This window comes from Eubalaena glacialis, chromosome 2 (genome assembly GCF_028564815.1).
Source record: "Eubalaena glacialis isolate mEubGla1 chromosome 2, mEubGla1.1.hap2.+ XY, whole genome shotgun sequence".
NCBI classification, from domain to species: domain Eukaryota; kingdom Metazoa; phylum Chordata; class Mammalia; order Artiodactyla; family Balaenidae; genus Eubalaena; species Eubalaena glacialis.
Genome location: NC_083717.1, coordinates 76,743,170 through 76,762,057, shown reverse-complemented (window position 1 = coordinate 76,762,057; position 18,888 = coordinate 76,743,170). Strand labels below are relative to the sequence as shown.

The window sequence follows — 18,888 nt, the reverse complement described above, 5'->3', positions numbered from 1 at the left end:
TCCATCTATGTACTTTTAAAATGTATACCAATATAAAAGTGACAAATAATTTCAATTCTATAAAATGAATAGCTAAGAGAGACAAGGCAGGGGTGGATGAGTGAGAAGAAAAGCGAGAGAGAACAATGTAGGGCTGAATAAATAGGAACAGGGACGCAGTGTCAGGAAGAGGAACATAAGGAATTTAGGAGGCTGTATGGTGTGGGTAGCTGGAAGCTATCAGCTTTTATCTCAACTCTGGGAAACGCTGACTTGCCCCAACAACAGCTTAATTCTTAAGCCCGAGGTCCCTGTTATAAATACATGGTTTCCTAATATAGTTTTAATCCTAATAAATGCCAACATCAAAATACCGTTTTTGCAGCTCTAACAATAAATTGTTGAAAATAGAACCAAAAATATACCACAGCTGATCATGGGACCACAATTCTCAGTGTTCTGTATCTGACATCTACAAGAACCTCCTTAATGTGCAGGTAACTCTCTAATTAGAAGAAGAAAAAAAAAACTCCTAAAATCAATAGGATAGATTTTTGTAACACTCATTAATGGCTATTTACCGATACTGGTCATTAATTTAATAAATATGTGAAAGCCTACCATGTGCACACATAGTATAGTAGATAAAGATCCCTGCTATCAAAGAGTTTACAGCAGAGGAGGTTATATATGATGTATCAATATATTGAACACTAAAATGTAAAGTAGAAAATAGTGAGTGCCCTAAGGGATGCAGATCATCTGCAACTTAATTCAACAGCCATTAATTGAATATTCAATTCATTTAATCATTGACTATTTTTCTCTTCTGTTAGGGCCCCCCTCATATGCCAGAAAAAGTTCTCCTGATGAACCAACCACAGTAAAGCCTCCCTTTGCTAACACCCTGCACTCTTCCTTCACAGCACATATCAAAACTTCTGATTAAGTTTTACCAGTTTTACATTTTTCACCACCACTGTACTGGAATTTGTATAATGAGAAGGACCACATCAGTTTTGGGTTTTTTTCCCTCATATTCTATATCCCATTGCCTAATATTAATCTACCTATATTTTCCAGATGACCAGATCAGCCTCAGCAATTCTAGGTCCAAGAAATATCATGATGAATGTAATGAATCAAACTCAGTCCTTGGCTTAAATGGGCTCAAAATATGAGCTCTTAATAAAAGATTCCCAGGGCTCAGAGTGAGATTATATGATGAAACTCACCATTACTACAGAACTCAATAATTATGCCTGTAACAGTCCTAAGACAGACAAGAAACTAGATTTTATATATACTGTTTTGAATATAACCTCTATTTAAAATGGAGATACCAGAAAGATGGATAAAAAGGTAAAAAGAATGTACCTTTCCATATTTGCCAAAGAGGTTCTTCAAATCAGCAGCTTTGGTATTAGAAGAAAGTCCACTAACCCAGATATTTTTAGTTGAGCTTCCACTGCTACCACTAGTACTACTTGTACTTCCTAGAATAGATTTAATATCAGAAGTTTAACTATCTCAATTGGAATTTTTTTAAACACAATTATTAGGGCCATATTCTTCCAAAATTATAATACCCTCTAATGTTGATAGTACAACTTTACTACATCAAAATCCTACACATCTATTATTAAAATCAAACACAATAACAGATAATACAAACATGTCTGATCATCTGTACATTTCCTACTGCACCAATTTTAAGACAAAGTAGGCAAAAAAAATCAATTACATGTCTTGGACTTTTGCTGTTAAGCTCAATAACTTATACTCAACCACTGCACTGAATACAGGCAACCAGGAAGTAGTCATCTAGGAATGTACAGACTGCTTAATTACCTACATCTGTGGTGGGCTTTAGATCCTGAGAAACTTGGGCGTGCAAAGGGAAAAGTCAAACAAAGGGATAAACTGTTTTCAAGAATTTGAATGTTTAATAACAAAGACTAGCCAACCAGAGTTCACCTTCATTCTCTATCAGAGAAAGGGTAAGAGAAAGTGGGAATTACATGAAGCTGGATAACTCTGTATTTAAAAAAAAATCTTCTAAAATCACTTACAAAAATAAGATCAGAGACCTCAAAATCCTTTAGAGTAGGTAAATGGTTATATGAATTATTTCTGCACTATTTCCATACACAAATTATGGTTTCATACAGATAAGTGCCATTTCTTAAAATACAGGCCTGGTCAGTCATCCTTCAGTGCTCTACTTCAAATGTGCTATTATAAAAAAGGAATTTTCATTCATTTGACTTTACTTGGAAAACAACTCTTACCCACTCTAAGGGAAACAGTATCTAAGCAAACAAAAGTAACAATTTTTATAACTTTGCATTATTGGAGTAAAATGTTTAATGCTTTAAAAATTACAAGCCACAAGTTTTAGTTGAAGAACTATTTTCAGTGTATTTATGAGGAGACAACACATGCCTGACTCAAATATTTTAAACATTAATGGTTGCTGCATTTGTGTTCTTAAGAAATGTACTTATCAAACGATCTGCTATGAAATGTTAACTGGAAGTTTGTGCATCTTTTTTATTTTACCAGTAACATTTGGGCCCACGTACTTCTCTAACTACAGAAAAAAAAATTTAATGACAGGAAAAAGTTAACATTTAATTAAGACTACACTAGGCTTCTAAATTTAAAGGATAACATTAAATACATTTATTATATCTTATCCATTAACCAAACTGTAAGGAATGTGGGTAATGCAATTAATTAATTGTCAATTACTAAACCAATCACTAAAATTTCTAATTATTAAAATATACCAACAAAATATACTAAATAAAGTATAAGGAACACATTACTTTTTCAGGCACTCGAGGCATTTTCAGAATCTGTAGTACCTAAATGGTGTTATTTTCCCTTAAAATGCTTTTTTAGAACACAAGAAATATTTTTCAAGTATACAGCATATACAAGATGACACTAATGCACATGACCAGGAGACAAACTGAGACTGAGACTTCCCAGTAACAAAAAGTAATCAAATAATGCACCTTTAAGCTTACAAAAATTAAAATAAAACTACTTTTCTACATAAAACTCTCATCAATGCAAAATAAGTCAAATAGGAAGTAAATTCCGAAGAATTAAAATACTGTATAACTGGCTATATTAACAGAAGTGTGCCCTGATTTAAAGAATCAAGAAAGTAAAACCAAATGTTAGAGACTGACTTTCTTTCAGCTCCACAAATATACACAAATACTGTTTATACCATATTTCCTACTAGACAGAAAGGGAAAAGACTGGTGGTGGTGTACAGGGGTTAAAAGTGACTGCAATCAAAGATAAAATACTTGAAATTCTAATATAAGAAAACAAAATATCTGTTATATGAATATTCCATACAGATGCTTAGAACACAATGTAAAAAACACAGACCAAATATATTTTAAGCAAATTCATACCAGTTTACAGATTAATTAAGAAAGTAATGCTTCAATCACACTGAGAATTTGCTGTAATCTAACTCCATTGTTTACATAAAGGCCATCGAAAAATTTTAGTATGTCAATTTTTGAGGACTAAATAATGTCAAAGGAAACCCCAGGCAATTATTACTTTTTAATGAAAATATGCAATTTATCACTGAAATAAACAGGAAAAAAAATCCATTACCTTTGTCATCTTTGGATGATGTCTTGCTGTCTTTAGATTCCTTTGAAGAGCTAAAGAAGCAAATCACCAGAAGAAAATTGAAAAAAAAAAAAAAAACAACAACAACAGAAAAAAAACAAAAACAAAAGAACAGAAATCGAACAGCTTGATATTGACTATATTTCAAACTAGTGCTATTCATACAAATTAATAATTCCAAAGGCCTAGATTAGGTTATTTGAACAAATGATTCCCTTAGGATTCTTGCACTGATTTTCCCCAAGATGCCTGAAGATCTAGATTTTCTGACAATTCTATTCAGTGGATATATGGCCATCTTCTCCAGATTTCAGGACTGGGACTTGACTTCATTTTGTGTTCTTAGGACTGATAGTTGTTCATTAACCATCATCACAAGGATTTTTAAAAATAAAACACAAAAAAATTGTCAATTTGAAAAAAAAAAAACAACAAAAAAACCAAATATATGCTGACAATTCGACAATGCAATCAGTAGGACACACTGCATATTACGAAGATCTTGAACTTTTTTTTTAAAGTAACTTATGACGGTCAAAGATATTATAGGCAGGATCATAAGTACTAATTACTGTACATGGTCTTGAAGCCACCCCCTTAATGTAGAGTGATCTTATTGAATGCTGGAATTCAGTATCGTAAAGAACTGACATAGAAAAACAAACCTCTTTGCTTGACCAGAGGCCCCAGTAGACGAGGGCCCTTTCTTCAAAGTATCCTTTTCTTTGTCTCCAGATTCTGCTTTCTTAGAACTTTCTCTGGCTTCCTTCTCGACAGGATCACCCTTCACGCAGTCTTCCTTCTTACCATCTTTATGGTTCGCATTCATCTCATAATCCTTGCTTTCCTTCTCCGGGCTCTGTGCAATGACGTCCTGCCCATCTTTTGGCTTACTTGCTTCAGAATCTGTAATTTTCACATTTTTACCTGTTTCTAGGAGGTCATCACCATCAAAATCCAGAGTGATGGCATCTTCAGCCTGGATTGTGACCGAGATGTTGTCATCCTCAGCTTCTTTCACAGTCGTATTAGCTTCCATCTCTTCATGAGCTGTGTGATCAGCCTCAGCTAGGTTCCCTTCTGAAGGAAGAGGTTTAGATACTTCTTGTGTACCATCACCAGAACCTGCTATATCTAAGAGGATTTAACAGGAATAAATACGGCAAAACAAGAAGTTTAAACAATTTCATATTCATAAGCTAGAATAGGACCTAGAAAATATAAAGCCAGTTATTAGCACTGATGGAAGGTTAGGAAGAAAAACACAAGGGTATTAACTAACATAAACAATCCTTTACCCAGGATCACTTATTCTTCATGGAAAAAATGATCTCTAAATACAAATACCAAACAACAAAAGTGAGGAAATGGTTCCATCCTGAGGATACCAGTTCTTCATTTCTGGTTATAAGTTAATGGCATATGGAAGATTTTTTTTCCTCCACGAGAGAGTGACAAATGTGCAGATTTGGTATTCAATGTTCAAATTATCTTGGGATTTAACCCTTGTGACCTTCAGAACTCCCATGGTGACGTCTTGAAAGGTCACAGTCTGAGGATACCAATCGGTCTTCAACGTATTCAGGGCCTCATCTTTTTCACTCTTCTTATTCAGTTCTTGTGTAGTCCAGAATCACATGGAAAACTGCTACAGGAGGCTCCAAAGATGGCCTGCTCCATAACGTTTAGGAAAGTGGTTATTTCCAGGCTTCATCCTGTCCAGTCAGTCCTGCAATTACCATTTTCAAAGATGTCTTGCATTCCCCCAAAAGAGAAAGGCTTCGGGCATCTGAGATTTTCAGCTGGTTGCTTTACTTCATCATATCTTCTAGGTTTTTTATTCTGCCTTGCTTAGAACCCTGTTCCATGTCCTTTCTAGTCCAAAGTAGGAGGATCCTTTGACGTCTTTCCAAGAACTCTTCCGTAAACCTCATACTGACCACATATTTTGCTACTGGTGTCCCTGCAATTGTATTGGATGAGATAGCTCTCCTAAACTACTGAAACTGTCAGAAGACGGTACGAAATTTCTCTAAGCAGCAAACAAAAAGTCAGTCTCCTGGTCACCCAACATTTTTAGGACTAGTTGTAAAATTAATTATCCATTACATACCAGGACTCCCAACAAGCACGTATGAGTTACTGCAGTGCCAGTCTCAAGAATGTAATCAACTTACCGTATGCTAGGAGTTATTTTTAAAAATAAAATTTAAATTGGGTTAAATAAAAAATGGCATTGTCCACTACAGTAACTGATATGTACCATTAAGTTAGAACATATCTTTAAAGTGTTAAAAAGAAAATTAAAACCAATTGAAAAATAAAATCAAGGTGCTAACTTAATTCACTAAATTGATAAATTTGAAAATAAACTCATTTCAAAAATAAGATTTCAAATAAGGAATGTTTTATTTTCACATAATTTACTGTTTTTCTAAATGTCACCAATTTTTAAACTCTACTTAGCATCAAACATACCTTTCTCATTTTCTTCTTCCTCACCATCCTGAAATTCAAAGAATAATCAAATGTAAAATGAATTCACTTAAAACTGGATTTCAGTAATAGTACAAGATCTATCAAGTTTAATTACTGAATGATTTAATATTATTAGAGACACCTATCACTAATAAATACAGGATATTCCAATCAGAACTGAACCAAAACACATTTACAGAAATGTAGCATATGTCTGTTATACCTGATTTTACACAAGAAAACAGGCAAATCTGTCAATGATTATATCAACAATGAACTGGATTATTTAGTTTCACTACTCAAAACTAGTTTAAATAACCGGACTCTTACTCATATCAAAACGGCACTAGGAATTCCCTGGCGGTCTAGTGGTTAGGACTCGGCGCTTTCACTGCTGGGCCTTGGGTCCGATCCTTGGCCTGGGAATTAAGATCCCGCAAGCCGTGAGGCGCAGGCCCCCCACCGCCCCAAAAAAAGAGGATGCAAAAAGACGCCAATAAAAAGCCTGCCCTGATTATTTTACATGACTCAGTTCAAAGGCACTCTTAGGACATACTATTCAAAATGTACCAGAAAAGCTAACATGAAAACATATACTTTTCAAGGGATGGAATGTATATTAATAAACAAAAAACACTCCCTTCTTAGGTATCTCAGAAGTAAGAATGACTACAAGAGTAGTTTCAAATTCTTCATTCCTTTTTAATCTGTTAAAATGAATTCATAAGCTGTCTCATATACAATGGTGGTCAGCCACTTTAAAAATGGTATTTGTGCTACAGGTAATCAAAACAAGTAACAATTTTTTTAATGATTGGCTTTAATTTTAAAATATGTGATATTTCAATTTTAAAATTTGTGATATCACGTAATCTAAAATTAAGCTTGTGCTGGCTTGAAAACAAGAATATCACAGAGGGGAAAATCTTTATTTACTCTACACCAAGCTAATACTACAAAAATAACTGAATCATAGCAAAATAGAAACAACATTTCCCAAAATTAAAGATCATAACAAATAAGCTAGTAATATGCATTATAATCTCAGTAATGGAAAAAAATTAAGGAATGTTTTAACTTATAACTTTTAAAATAAAAGCTGAGTAGAAGTAGATTGTTTTTAGTCAAGGTGGTGTGAAGCTACCGTACACGAAGCCTTAGAGGAGTGGTTCTCAAACTCTGAGTCTGTATCAGAATCCCCTGAGGGCTTGGGATTGAGATTGAGATTGCTGAGCACCAACCCTAGAGTTTCTGATTCAAGTCTGGAGCAGGGCCTGGGAATCTGCATCTCTAACAAGTCTCGGTGATGCTGCTGCTGGTCCAGGGGCTACACTTTAAGAACTGTGCCTTAGAGTGACAGCCTAGCAGGGAAATTAGACTGAAGGCAAAACTGAACTGTAAACAAAATTTTAAATGCCGCATTAATCTTATAACAATATCTTAGATTCATATAAAAGCATGCATTCCTTAAAAATGTCAAATATTTTACCATATGCTCAAAATGAACATTTGGGTAACAAACATATTTCTGAGAAGTCATTTTCAAAATAATTTTTCAACTTTAAGTTAACACATAAGTGCCCCAATTAGGGAATGACCAATTGTACTGCAAACTAAAGTAACATGAAGGAAACTGAAAACACTGAAACAATTAAGCCATAAGCTTAGGAAGTAAAATAGTCCAAAACAAGTAGATTACTGACTGACAGCAATGTGAATCCTATTATTATATAAGTCCATTATACTGTGCTCTAATAATCTCCTAATTGTTATGCTGGAATTTAGTTTTAAACATTACATTTCTAATGTGCAACATTTGGAAAGGAAAGAAAAATGCTTTAACTTGGGTGGAGTGGTGGCAGTGGCAGCAAAGAAAGGATGAGTTATGCTGGAATTACTGATAAGTCTTTTCCTCCCAAACTCTCTTTTAGTCATTTATCTCAGAGGGATAAATAAACTGGAATATCTTAACTTTTACTTAAAAGCAGAATAAAGTAACCTAAAGAATGCAACTTGCCTCTCCTTTATCTACCTGTGATACAACAGCACACCACTTCCAAGATATTCTTTTAGAGATGCAATATTGATATGTTCAAGAAAAAAAAAATGGCCAAAGTATTTGCCATTTTAAAAAAAGTAAAATTTTGAAAAACACCGTGATGTAAAAAACAAAATCTTTCTGCTGTACTTTCTGCCAATTAGAAATGTTATTTCTAGCTGCTAAAATAATTGGTAAGGTTTGCCTTACTTTGCTCAAGAGTTTTTAGGTATCTATCCTAATTATTCAACAGGTCTTCTGAAGGGTTTCACAACTTCAGTTTCTCAAAATAGTAGCAACACTAGCCTTATTACATATACTTAAATGTCCCTAGGAAAGGAGTCTGAGCCAACTTCCAGAAAACAAACTGATTACAATGGGGGCGAAGCACAAAAACAACTAGGGTTAGTAGAGAAGATGAGCCACATACCAGTGCGTATTTGCGTTATTGTCCAGTATGTGCAGTAAACATAGCACTCACTACTAAGGTTAAGCCATTCCTTACAATAAAGAAACAAACCAAGAAATACAAGAAAGACAGTGGAAAATTTTCCCTCTAAATGATATATAGGCACAGACATGACATGTACCTTATTGGAAAATAATTTTCCTCTGTTGAAAACAGATGTTTTTTCAGAATAAGAAATATGGTAAATAAGTAACCACAATGAAAAGCATCCTTTGAAATTAACTACTTTTTGTGCTTATCTCGAAAAAATGTATTTCACATATGAAAATGAAAACAAATGTCTATAATGTTCACGTTGTTTATCTTTGTAATGGGATCTACAACCCTTAAGTCAAATGTGAAAATTAATACAGAAAGCTTCTCTATTTTTATTTCATTCTAGGAGCAGCAATGACTGCCTAGGACTTGTTTTTCAGTTAACAAAGTGTTTACTATATACCCATTCTATTACCTTCCCCTAGGTTAATCTTGTGATACATGTACATATATGTGCTAAGTAAGAAGACCTCTTCTGGAAGGCCTCCTTTCCCCTGACTTGTATATAAACACTGTATTCAGTCTGACTAATTTACAATAAACCTTCAAAATAATCCTAAACCACTAACTACCTGCTATCTATCTGGCAATACGCTAAAGACTGTGGGAAATACAAAATACCTGGCACATAATAAGCACTTAACAAATACTTGTTGAATGAATTTACTGAATAAATGTAGTGTAAGACATTGCTGTTTTTAGGTGGAGGGACTGAACTAACTGCAGCACTGTGCAAGTACAATGGAATTCAGAAAACAATTACGAGCGTGGAGTCATTTAGTGAAAAGAATACCAGACTAGGCACCATGAGACGCAGGTATTTATTCTGTCTTTACCACTAAAACAGTTTTACTCTGTGGTAGTGTCATCTACCTAGGTGAATTTTACCTATAAAATAGAGATAACATATGACCTAAATAGGATATATAGAATTAAATAAGATAAGGGGTGTAAAAAGTTCTCTGTACACAGTAAAGCACTACATGAGAGAGATATGAGAGAGAGCTTTATGGAGGAGACAGAGATAAGCCTGGCTTTGAGAGGTATATAGACTTCGTATGACAAAAAAAGGGAAGGCCCTTCAAGTTAATGAAACATTAGGGGCAAAGGCAAATGGAAAAAGGAATATACATGATGCAATCATAGAAGATTGACAAGATTGACACTAGAGGAAATTTTTAAGAATTAAAGCATTACCAAATACAAACATTTTGGAGGAAATTTTCCAAACAATTCTCAAGTAACTGATACCTTCAAGCAAGTAGAACAGTACTACAAGTAACCACTAATTACACATGTACTATGTGCCAGGGTATATGATTGATCGTCACATCACTCTAGCAGGTAGGACTTACAATGTTCATTTCACAGACATAGAAATTGACTAAGAAAACATGCCCAAACTCACAATATTATAAGTAACTAACAGAATGCAAACCAAATTCTACCTGGTATGACAAACTGCTTAGAGGCTAACACCTGAAAGCTAAAGATTTAAGCTTCAAGTCAAAGCCTGCAGACTGGCTTTAAATAAATATATCCCTATACAAGTGCACTGCCTATTTACTTATATTTTTAAAAACAAGTAATAAAAGGATAAATCCTGAATTTTAGAAAGTTCACCAATAAGGTGACGGGTGAAGGGGACATTTTTGAATATATCCTGTCTCTTAGATTTGACTTTGGAACCATGTAAATATTTTAAATAATTATAAAATTAAATTTAAAATTATAACTTTTTATTTTGAAATAAATATAGACTCACAAGAAGTTACAGATTAAAATTTTTTTAAAAACAATACTTAAACATTGAAAATAAAATGAAACAAGTCAACCTAAATATGTATTAGTTGGTGATCATACAGAAGACTAGTCTAAAACACAGTGATTTGTTCCTAAGGTACATCCTTAGGAGAGATACAACTGGGGGGGAAAACCTTAAATTATTTTCAGAAATCACACTGGTGGTGGTGTTGGTATTATCATTCTAGGACTATTGTATATATACTGTGAGATAAAGAAAATAATTAACTTAGAAGTATCCTTATGAACTCAAAATCTATTTTATCTTAGAAGTAAAAACCAACAAAAACAAGCAAACAAAAAACACATTCTCTAGCACTGTACATTGAAAAGGCCTAGAAAACATGAATAACCCAGTGGCAATGAATACCCCTACCATCGAGATTATTGTCTTGAAATACCATTTACCACTAAAAGGAAAAAATGGCTAATTACAGGTCTGGAGCAGGAAATGGAACATCTTTACCAGAAAGCACAGAAGCAAAGACTACTAGGATCATGTTGAAAGGACTCAAGAGCCAACTTGAAGAGGTTCTCACTGGCTACAGATGGGACAATTTGAGCATTAATAAGGATAATAACTACAGTGGACTGAAATACATTAAAAATATTTAAGTCCATGAGTTCAAAATGAAACTATGGGAGAAAAAGGAAAAAAAAAAAAAACCTCATTAGTCACTATTGGAGATGTTCATGAACCAGCTCATTATTTTGAAAATTGGTAAATAAAAGAAAAATAATCAAACATATATCCCGCCTTTCTTTGTAAATGGTACCACGGGGTAACCAAATAGCAGGTGAGGAGAAGTTTCACTTTCCAAGGAACATTCCAGCTAACAAAGAAAAACATGACAGAATTAGAATATCACCACTTTGATCTCCCTAAATAATCAGTGCAGTATGGATCATCAATGATTGGTACCATCACCAAGAAGATACAGTCAAACATTATGTGTATCCAAATAGAAGAATACAACACTACCTGGGAATTAGCTGTATGTCTTGGGGGGATGGAGATGGGGGCGCAGGAATCAGGTAGTAAACCTCTGGATCCTATAACCAACTTACCAATTTACAGGAAATACAGTAAACAGAGGAACATGTTGAACAAAACCATAGGAATGTAATCAGCAAAATATAGACTTTGGAAGCTCTATGACTTGTCAAACTATGCTAGATGCTCTTTTTGTAAATATTTTTATTGAAACAGCCATCTCCATTCATTTACCTAATGTCTGTGGCTGCTTTCACACTACAATGGCAGAGTTGGATAGTTGTGACAGACCATATGGCCCACAATGGCTAATGGCCTTTTCTACCTGGTCTTTTAAGAAAAACTTTGCCAACTCTTGTTCTATAGGATAAACAACTCAATTTCTTTAACAAATAAGATAGTAGGGGAAAAAAGATGGAGAGAAAACCTATAGATTAAAAGAGGCCTAAAAGACATTTCAATCAATCACAATGTCTCAATCTTATTTGTATCTGGATTCAAATAAAACCTGTTTTTAAAAAAAATTTTGGACAACTGAGTATTTGAAGATATTAAAAATCGTGTTTTAGGAGTAATAATGTAAAAAATAAAAGAGTTCTGAAATTTTTAAATTTTTACATACTGAAATTTTTAAAGTGAAATACGATGTCTGGAATTTGTTTCAAAATAATGCAGAAAAGGGGAAGTGAACAGAGGTATAGATGAAATAATACTGCCCATGAATTGATAACAGCAGAAGCTGTGTGATGGGTACACTCTATGCAGTATTCCTTAACACACGTAGTAAGACAATACATTCATTAGTCATGTTTAGAAGCATCAGATCATGATGGAACTCAGATACATTCATATATATTTCTAGATATTCCACTATACATCATTTGGGAAGAGGAAAAAGGTCATTTTACTTAAAACTTCTCTGAAGATGTATCCTCCCTTTTGATATGATAAGGCAAAACTTGCCCCTTGATGAGAAATATATGTGTTATTTCATTCTCAGGATGGAATGGGAGCAAGGCCAAATCTAGCCCATAAACATTTGCAAAAATTAGAAAAAGGCACTCATTCCTTAAGATACTTCTATCTGTTAAATTTCTACAATAAATATATAATCTATTATGAGAATGGGAACCTTTAGATGTGATGCTTTCACACACTCACAACCTGTGCAACTGTCAGAGAGGCCCTTGATGAAAATTTAAAAACTTGTTGCCAAAGAATATGAAGAGTTCAACTTTACCTTTTTGCAAATTAGTAATCTAGAGAAGGTACTCCTCCAATTTGGGAGTTGATCTTCCTCATCTACTTTTCATCATTCAGAAATGAATGTACCTGAGGATAGTATGGGGGACAAGTCTACAGACTTTCAGAGTCCTAATATTTCCTTCCTGAATATTCCAAATTACCAAAAACATTTCTCCCAGAAATGCAATTTCTCCCCCATTGCAATAAACACAGAGAGCCAATATATAGCCTCACCAGCATTTCAAAGGCAAGAGAGCTGCAGGAAAGAAGGCATGACCAGAGGCAATCAGCTAAGCAGTCTATGAATATATGCCCCATTATATACTCTTCCAGTAAATATTAGAGTGAGGAAATAACACAGCTGGATCACTATTTTTTCTAAATCTAGTCAACAGAGGGAATCCCTATCTCTATTTGAAAGTATACTATTTAAAGAGGGTACATGAACAAGGCATTCTTGAGTACAGATATGAGAAAAAGACAAAGGATAATTTTTTAGTAGAGAAATTGAGCTATAAATGTGTTTACAGCATCTGTACGTCATACTTTGAGATGTACACTATGCGTATCACATATCCCAAAAACAAACTCTAATACAGAATAGAAGAGTTGTCATTTTCTATACACACATACACATACATACATACATACCCCAAGTAAATTAATTGAACAGAGATTTTTATCATTTTTATACTATGCCCATCCTAGGAGTGTTAAATTAACAAAATTTTAAAGCCCTGAAAAGGATATTAGTACTTTTAAATGATTTATTTTATATCAAAGTGACCAAAAAAAATCAAGGCGTGTGAAGGCTTCCCAAAAGACTGGTAACTAGAGTCATGTTTTATACAAAGGATAGACTGTTTTTATTTTTATTTTGAAAATGGTAGGAACCTTGTTGTAATAACTTCCAATTACCTCTATGGCAACAGAAATTTCAGCTGCCACTTTAAAGTATTTTGTATATACCACATAAGTAACTCAGTATTAAATTTAAGGCAATTTTATGAATTAAAGAATTATGAAGTCAAAATAAGATTCCTTTTCCAAGCCCTTCCACCCACAATATCAAATTCATAGGACTAAATGTAAACTTACTTGGGCTGTTAGAAAGGTATCATCTTCACCTTCTTGAGCTTCAATTTCCTAAGTAAAAGGGTATACAATAGCTTTGCTTTACAAAATATCTGGGTAACATGAGAATGCTTTTATGCTATACCCGATTATCACTTGCCTCGTGTTCTGTGCAGGGTCTATGGATACCATGGGTCCTAAGTCAATGCTTAATAATTCAGGCTATATTTTTTATGCCAACAGAAACGCTTAGTCACATTGATAAAAGAATTTGAAAAATGTCCTTCATGAGCCCTTCATTTATTAGGCTAGGTAGAACGAAGTGTTCTAGGCATGAATACTGACCCCCTATGCCCTTGATTTTCTTAAGATGTACTAACATACTTCAAAGCAGGACAAATGATCTATTTCATTCAAAGAAAAGATTTTAAAATTATATGCTTTTAAGTTAAACCTTCATAAGTAATTTCCCCACCATTGATAATAACCAAATAAATGCAAATTAGTCTTTTATATGTACTAAAGTAGTAAAAACAAAACAAACCAAAACTACCACCTTATAATGTTAGCAAGGTCAGAGTTAGATTGGTACACTCATTCACAGCGGGGTAGTAAACAACTTAAAACTTAAATATCCCAAATTAAAGGAGTAGCTATTAGACACATAGAAAACAGTCTAATAAATTGTGGTGTAACAGAAGAATTATGAAGTCATTATGATATGTGAAAATATTATATAGGATAGCAACTTATGGCATGATAACTACTAGGTAAAAATATATACATATGTGGAAGATAATAAGCAAAAATAAAAGGGTCATCTTAGATGGTAGGAGTCTGGGTGATTTATAAATAACTTTAAAAACATATTTTTTGAAAGTTCTGTGACTTTCACATTGAACTAGAAAAATACTTTTTTATTATTTAGTACTTAATTTAACTGTGTCACGTTTTAAAAAAAACTGGCTAAAGACCTGACTTTCGATGTCCTCTTTTTCTATATCTTCTATTGCTTCTGCCTCTATTAATTCATGAGCTCTCTTGCTCTCTTCTGCAGAAAGTAACTCCTTTGAATGCACATTTTCTTCTTCATTTTCACCAGATTCTTCAGAGTCCTTTAGTTCGTCATTTCCATCTTGTTCATGTGCCTCTTGATGCTCCAATTCACAGTCCTTTTAATGGTAAGAAAATTTGGTACAACTCGAGGCAAAGTACTATAGGCTATCCACCAAACCTTTTTGGTAATTTACATCTCTAAATGTTTTCACTTTTATCATATTTTGACATTATTCCCAAAGTCAAAGTTCAATCATTTTATAGGACACACTAACTGTGTCTTTAAAAATAGAGGGGGTCTAATGCCAAGGTCATTAAACTATGCGTCAGCGTTCCCAAATCTCTTACACTGAAATACATACACACTAACTGGATTGCTCTCAAGTTCCAGTTGTTTAATATTTACCAAATCACATACTTGTACGAGCTGTCCTTTAAGACATGGCTTCAAAGAAATGACTTTTCTCCACATGTCACAGTTTGATTTAACTTCAAAGACCACGGAAATCTTACATATGATAATATAAAGTTTATTTCTAATTAATAATAAGGAATCCCAACTGTTACACCAATGTCTGTTCTTAGGAAATATGCAAATAATTAATCTAAATGTATTAGCTTTGAAATCTACCACTATGCCACAAAGCCGATTAAGCAGGGGAACATAGGTTGGGATTGCCTCTGTGAAAGAATATCTGTTTGCCCTTCAAAGTTTAAGGATACAAGGGTACCTCAGTAGAAACAAAGAAAAGCAGCAATCTGCCTAGTTCCCTCTTTGATTAACTGCAGAGAAAGGGTTGAAAGCAATGAACATTCCTTCCTCCTTTCCTATTCTCATGGTACATCTAGCAGATTTAACAAAAAGTTTCTGGGTTAAAAGGGGAAAAGTGCAGGGGTATAACTATTAATCATTCATAGCTGAACTGCAATGAGTGAATTGAAATTTCTGGTGGGCACCGAGAAGAAATACGATTGTTTTGGAATATGGAGTGCTTGGGGAGCAGGGCGTCTCTGGGACAGAGGTTTAACCAACTTCACTACCTATGGGTGGAGGAACGTAGGGGATTGAAAATGGAGTAGGTGGTTGGTTATATGATGGTAGAAGAATAGGTGCAAAACAAAAGAAAATCACAAGGGAAGTCACTGAGGGAACTTCATCTACTCTGAAGTGCCAACTTTGACCATTCTCCTCACCAATAAGTAGAAGTAATTCCTATAGTATTCATATATCTAAGCAATAGGTGATATTTACCCACCACTACTGTATAAATTCCAAAACTACCAACTCTGAGAAACAGGGAAAGCATATTCACTTAATTTCTATCAAATTCATCACATACGCGGATACTTCCAAAGGGAAAAAGAAATATAAAGAGAGTGAAGATATATTTAAATAGGATTTTTTTTTAAAGCTCTTTTGTTCTTCTAGACATTATGAGACCAGGTTCATTTAGTAATTACACAAAGGCATCCTTTGCAGTACATATAAGAGACAGCAATATTACATCTTGTAATGTTTCAAACAACTGAAACATTTTTATGAATTGAAGAGCTGAAAGGAAGTTAGAAATGTGAAAACTAAAAGGGTTTTTACTAAGTCACAATGCTTTTCCAGGTTATGGATAATTTTGGCTTAATCATGCACTCACTAGTGAAGATAACTAGAGAAGAGCAAAGGAACAAACCTAATGGAAGATATACCACAAGTATAAAAGAATACAAAGACTGAAGAGTTCTTAAATGCTCAAACGAAAGCTGGTTACAGACATGCAATCATCAATTTTAATGGATCCCTGAGCAAACATTTCCTAAACTATCTGACTGCAGGGCTAACTCCTCAACCAAACATCTCTTTCTCTCTGTGCCTGCCCTCAAAGTGTAAGATACAAAGCGTTGAGACGCATGGTGCTGTGTGGCTTGTGTGTGTATAACGTAGGCAGGGTAGAGAGCTAGACCATAGGAGAGATGGGTGGGTGAATGGACATGAGCTGGCTTCATGGTGGAGCACACAGACATCCCAAGATGTTACGGCAATATGGCCTAACTGTACACAGAAAACGGAAATACATGGGGTGTAAATGTACCTAATTTAAGAGGAACTATGCTCATTAAAAAATTCCTGCAAATGCCACACTACCTAAGATCTAATGATCAGTAAATAGCAGATCACACTTCATTAAAATGAAAACAAGCAAAAAAAATCTAACTATGATTAAAAATAACAGTATGTAGAACTGCCACAACCTCAATTAAAATTAAAATACTTCATATTTCTGGTTGGTCAGTTTTAAAATACATTCTTTTTTAGCCAATAAAGACCTGGCTTATCTTTAAAGGGCAAAACAAATTTCTTAATCTGATCTTCACCAAGTAGCAACACATCAGCAACTTTCTCCATTTTAGGGACTACATTATTCTAAGTTCTGTTTGTTATATACGAAAGCTAATGCGATGGGCAGTACCTTGTCCAGGAACTAAGATAACAATTGTCCTGTAGCTGTTCCTCTGGCCCCTATGTCTCAGATTTCTACTTAAAGGCTCGGACAAACATTTTTTGCTTTGTCTCATTTAACTAAAGATAAAGTTATTTATTATATTTCTCAACTATGAGAATTAATAAGATCGACAATATTACATAAGTCTCTATCATTATTTTACCTACATATTTCAGTGTCTATTGTTCAAGTAAAATGCATGAATTCATCATGCAAAATGCTAGGCTCAAAATAAACATCTTAACCTGTGTAATTAACACTTTACCTTGACAAAAGCATCATCTTCCACAGAAGCATCTCCACTCAACTCATCTGCTTCCTGTTTTTTACCTGCGAAAGAAGGAAAATGGGCTAACAACCAATATTTTATTACTTTAAAAGCAAAAAACATTCAGAGAAGTTTACCCCGAGGTACCACTCTCCACTCCCAAATCATCGGACAAAGCTAATGCCAACTGCTTATAAACCACCTGGCCACAGCTGTCCCAAACAAAAAAAAGCTTTATTAACAATGTCATGCTGTTTCATTTCACTAAAATAAACTGTACAATTAATCCTACATATGAACCCATCATCTTAACCAACTTGACATATGAGATACATTTTTTACACCACTCAAATTCTCTACCTCCAATTCTCCCGGAAGTAGCAGCACCTTTCAACAGTTCTCTACTATTTGTATACATAACCAGACATCTGATGGCTAAATTCAAGACTCATATCCCCCATAAAGCCTTCCCTAAGTTCTCCTTGTCAACAAGCTTTCTCTAAAATAAAATTCTCACACTTGACACCTCACAATCCATCAGCTGATTATATATTGCCTTGTACTCTCAAGTACATCTTGCTTCACCATTTAAAAAAATACCTTAAGTACAGTGACTGCTTTTATGCTTATTTTGTGTTTCTCCAAAGGCCTAAATATAAATAGCGCTGGGCGCTTAACATAATGACTGATTTAACTGATTTAAGGCAAGTAGAAATTACTTCAGACCAAAAACTGTTAAGAGCTTCTAGATAGACTACAGGCCTCCCTGACCCAGCCCTCATCTTCAAACCTTTGTAAACTGGTGGTTGGAATTTTAAAAATGTTTTCCACATCAGAAAAAAAAAGTTTTCCACAGAGCCAAAGCTAAAAGTTTGTGTTTTCAAGCTAGTCCACAAAAATCTACTAATTAAATAACCCATACTGTATCAGAAATGCTGTAAAAAAAAAAAAAAAAAATCACAGCTGCTAAAATTTTACTATTAAATTTTTAAATTTTTATTTATTTTGAGATGTTAATGAATGTTCTTTCCTGAGGCTAACTAATCAACCTTTCCTTTGCGTAAAACAGGAGTTGCCATGTCTCAAGCTTCCATGACCCCCAGAGTAGAGGGTTTCGCTGTGAGGTAACTGTAAAAAAAAGTTAGGATGCCTCCCTTTCCCATGTCTCCTCACCAGCTCCTATCTTCCATCTACTTCCAATTTGAAATCCTTTCCATGAATGAGAGATAAAAAGTGAAACAAGATACTGGTCCTTTCCAAATATGTGAAAAGATTAAGAGTAAAGAG

At 34.2% G+C, this 18,888-nt stretch overlaps 1 protein-coding gene across 6 annotated transcripts in view; it reads right to left on the bottom strand.

Annotated features, from left to right (window-relative positions):
* The window catches only part of SLTM (SAFB like transcription modulator), a 43,873-nt gene that overhangs the window by 14,575 nt on the left and 10,410 nt on the right, over positions 1-18,888 (bottom strand). For 2 of the 6 annotated variants that reach the window (XM_061180261.1, XM_061180263.1), the window contains exons 3-9: positions 17,599-17,663; positions 14,757-14,954; positions 13,807-13,854; positions 6,124-6,151; positions 4,311-4,779; positions 3,628-3,677; positions 1,357-1,475 (exon numbers count right to left, since the gene is read on the bottom strand). In XM_061180261.1, the coding sequence (XP_061036244.1) occupies positions 1,357-1,475; positions 3,628-3,677; positions 4,311-4,779; positions 6,124-6,151; positions 13,807-13,854; positions 14,757-14,954; positions 17,599-17,663 (977 nt within the window). The remainder of the gene's footprint in view (positions 1-1,356; positions 1,476-3,627; positions 3,678-4,310; positions 4,780-6,123; positions 6,152-13,806; positions 13,855-14,756; positions 14,955-17,598; positions 17,664-18,888) is intronic. The other 4 variants (XM_061180262.1, XM_061180266.1, XM_061180265.1 and 1 more) reach the window with 4 other exon arrangements.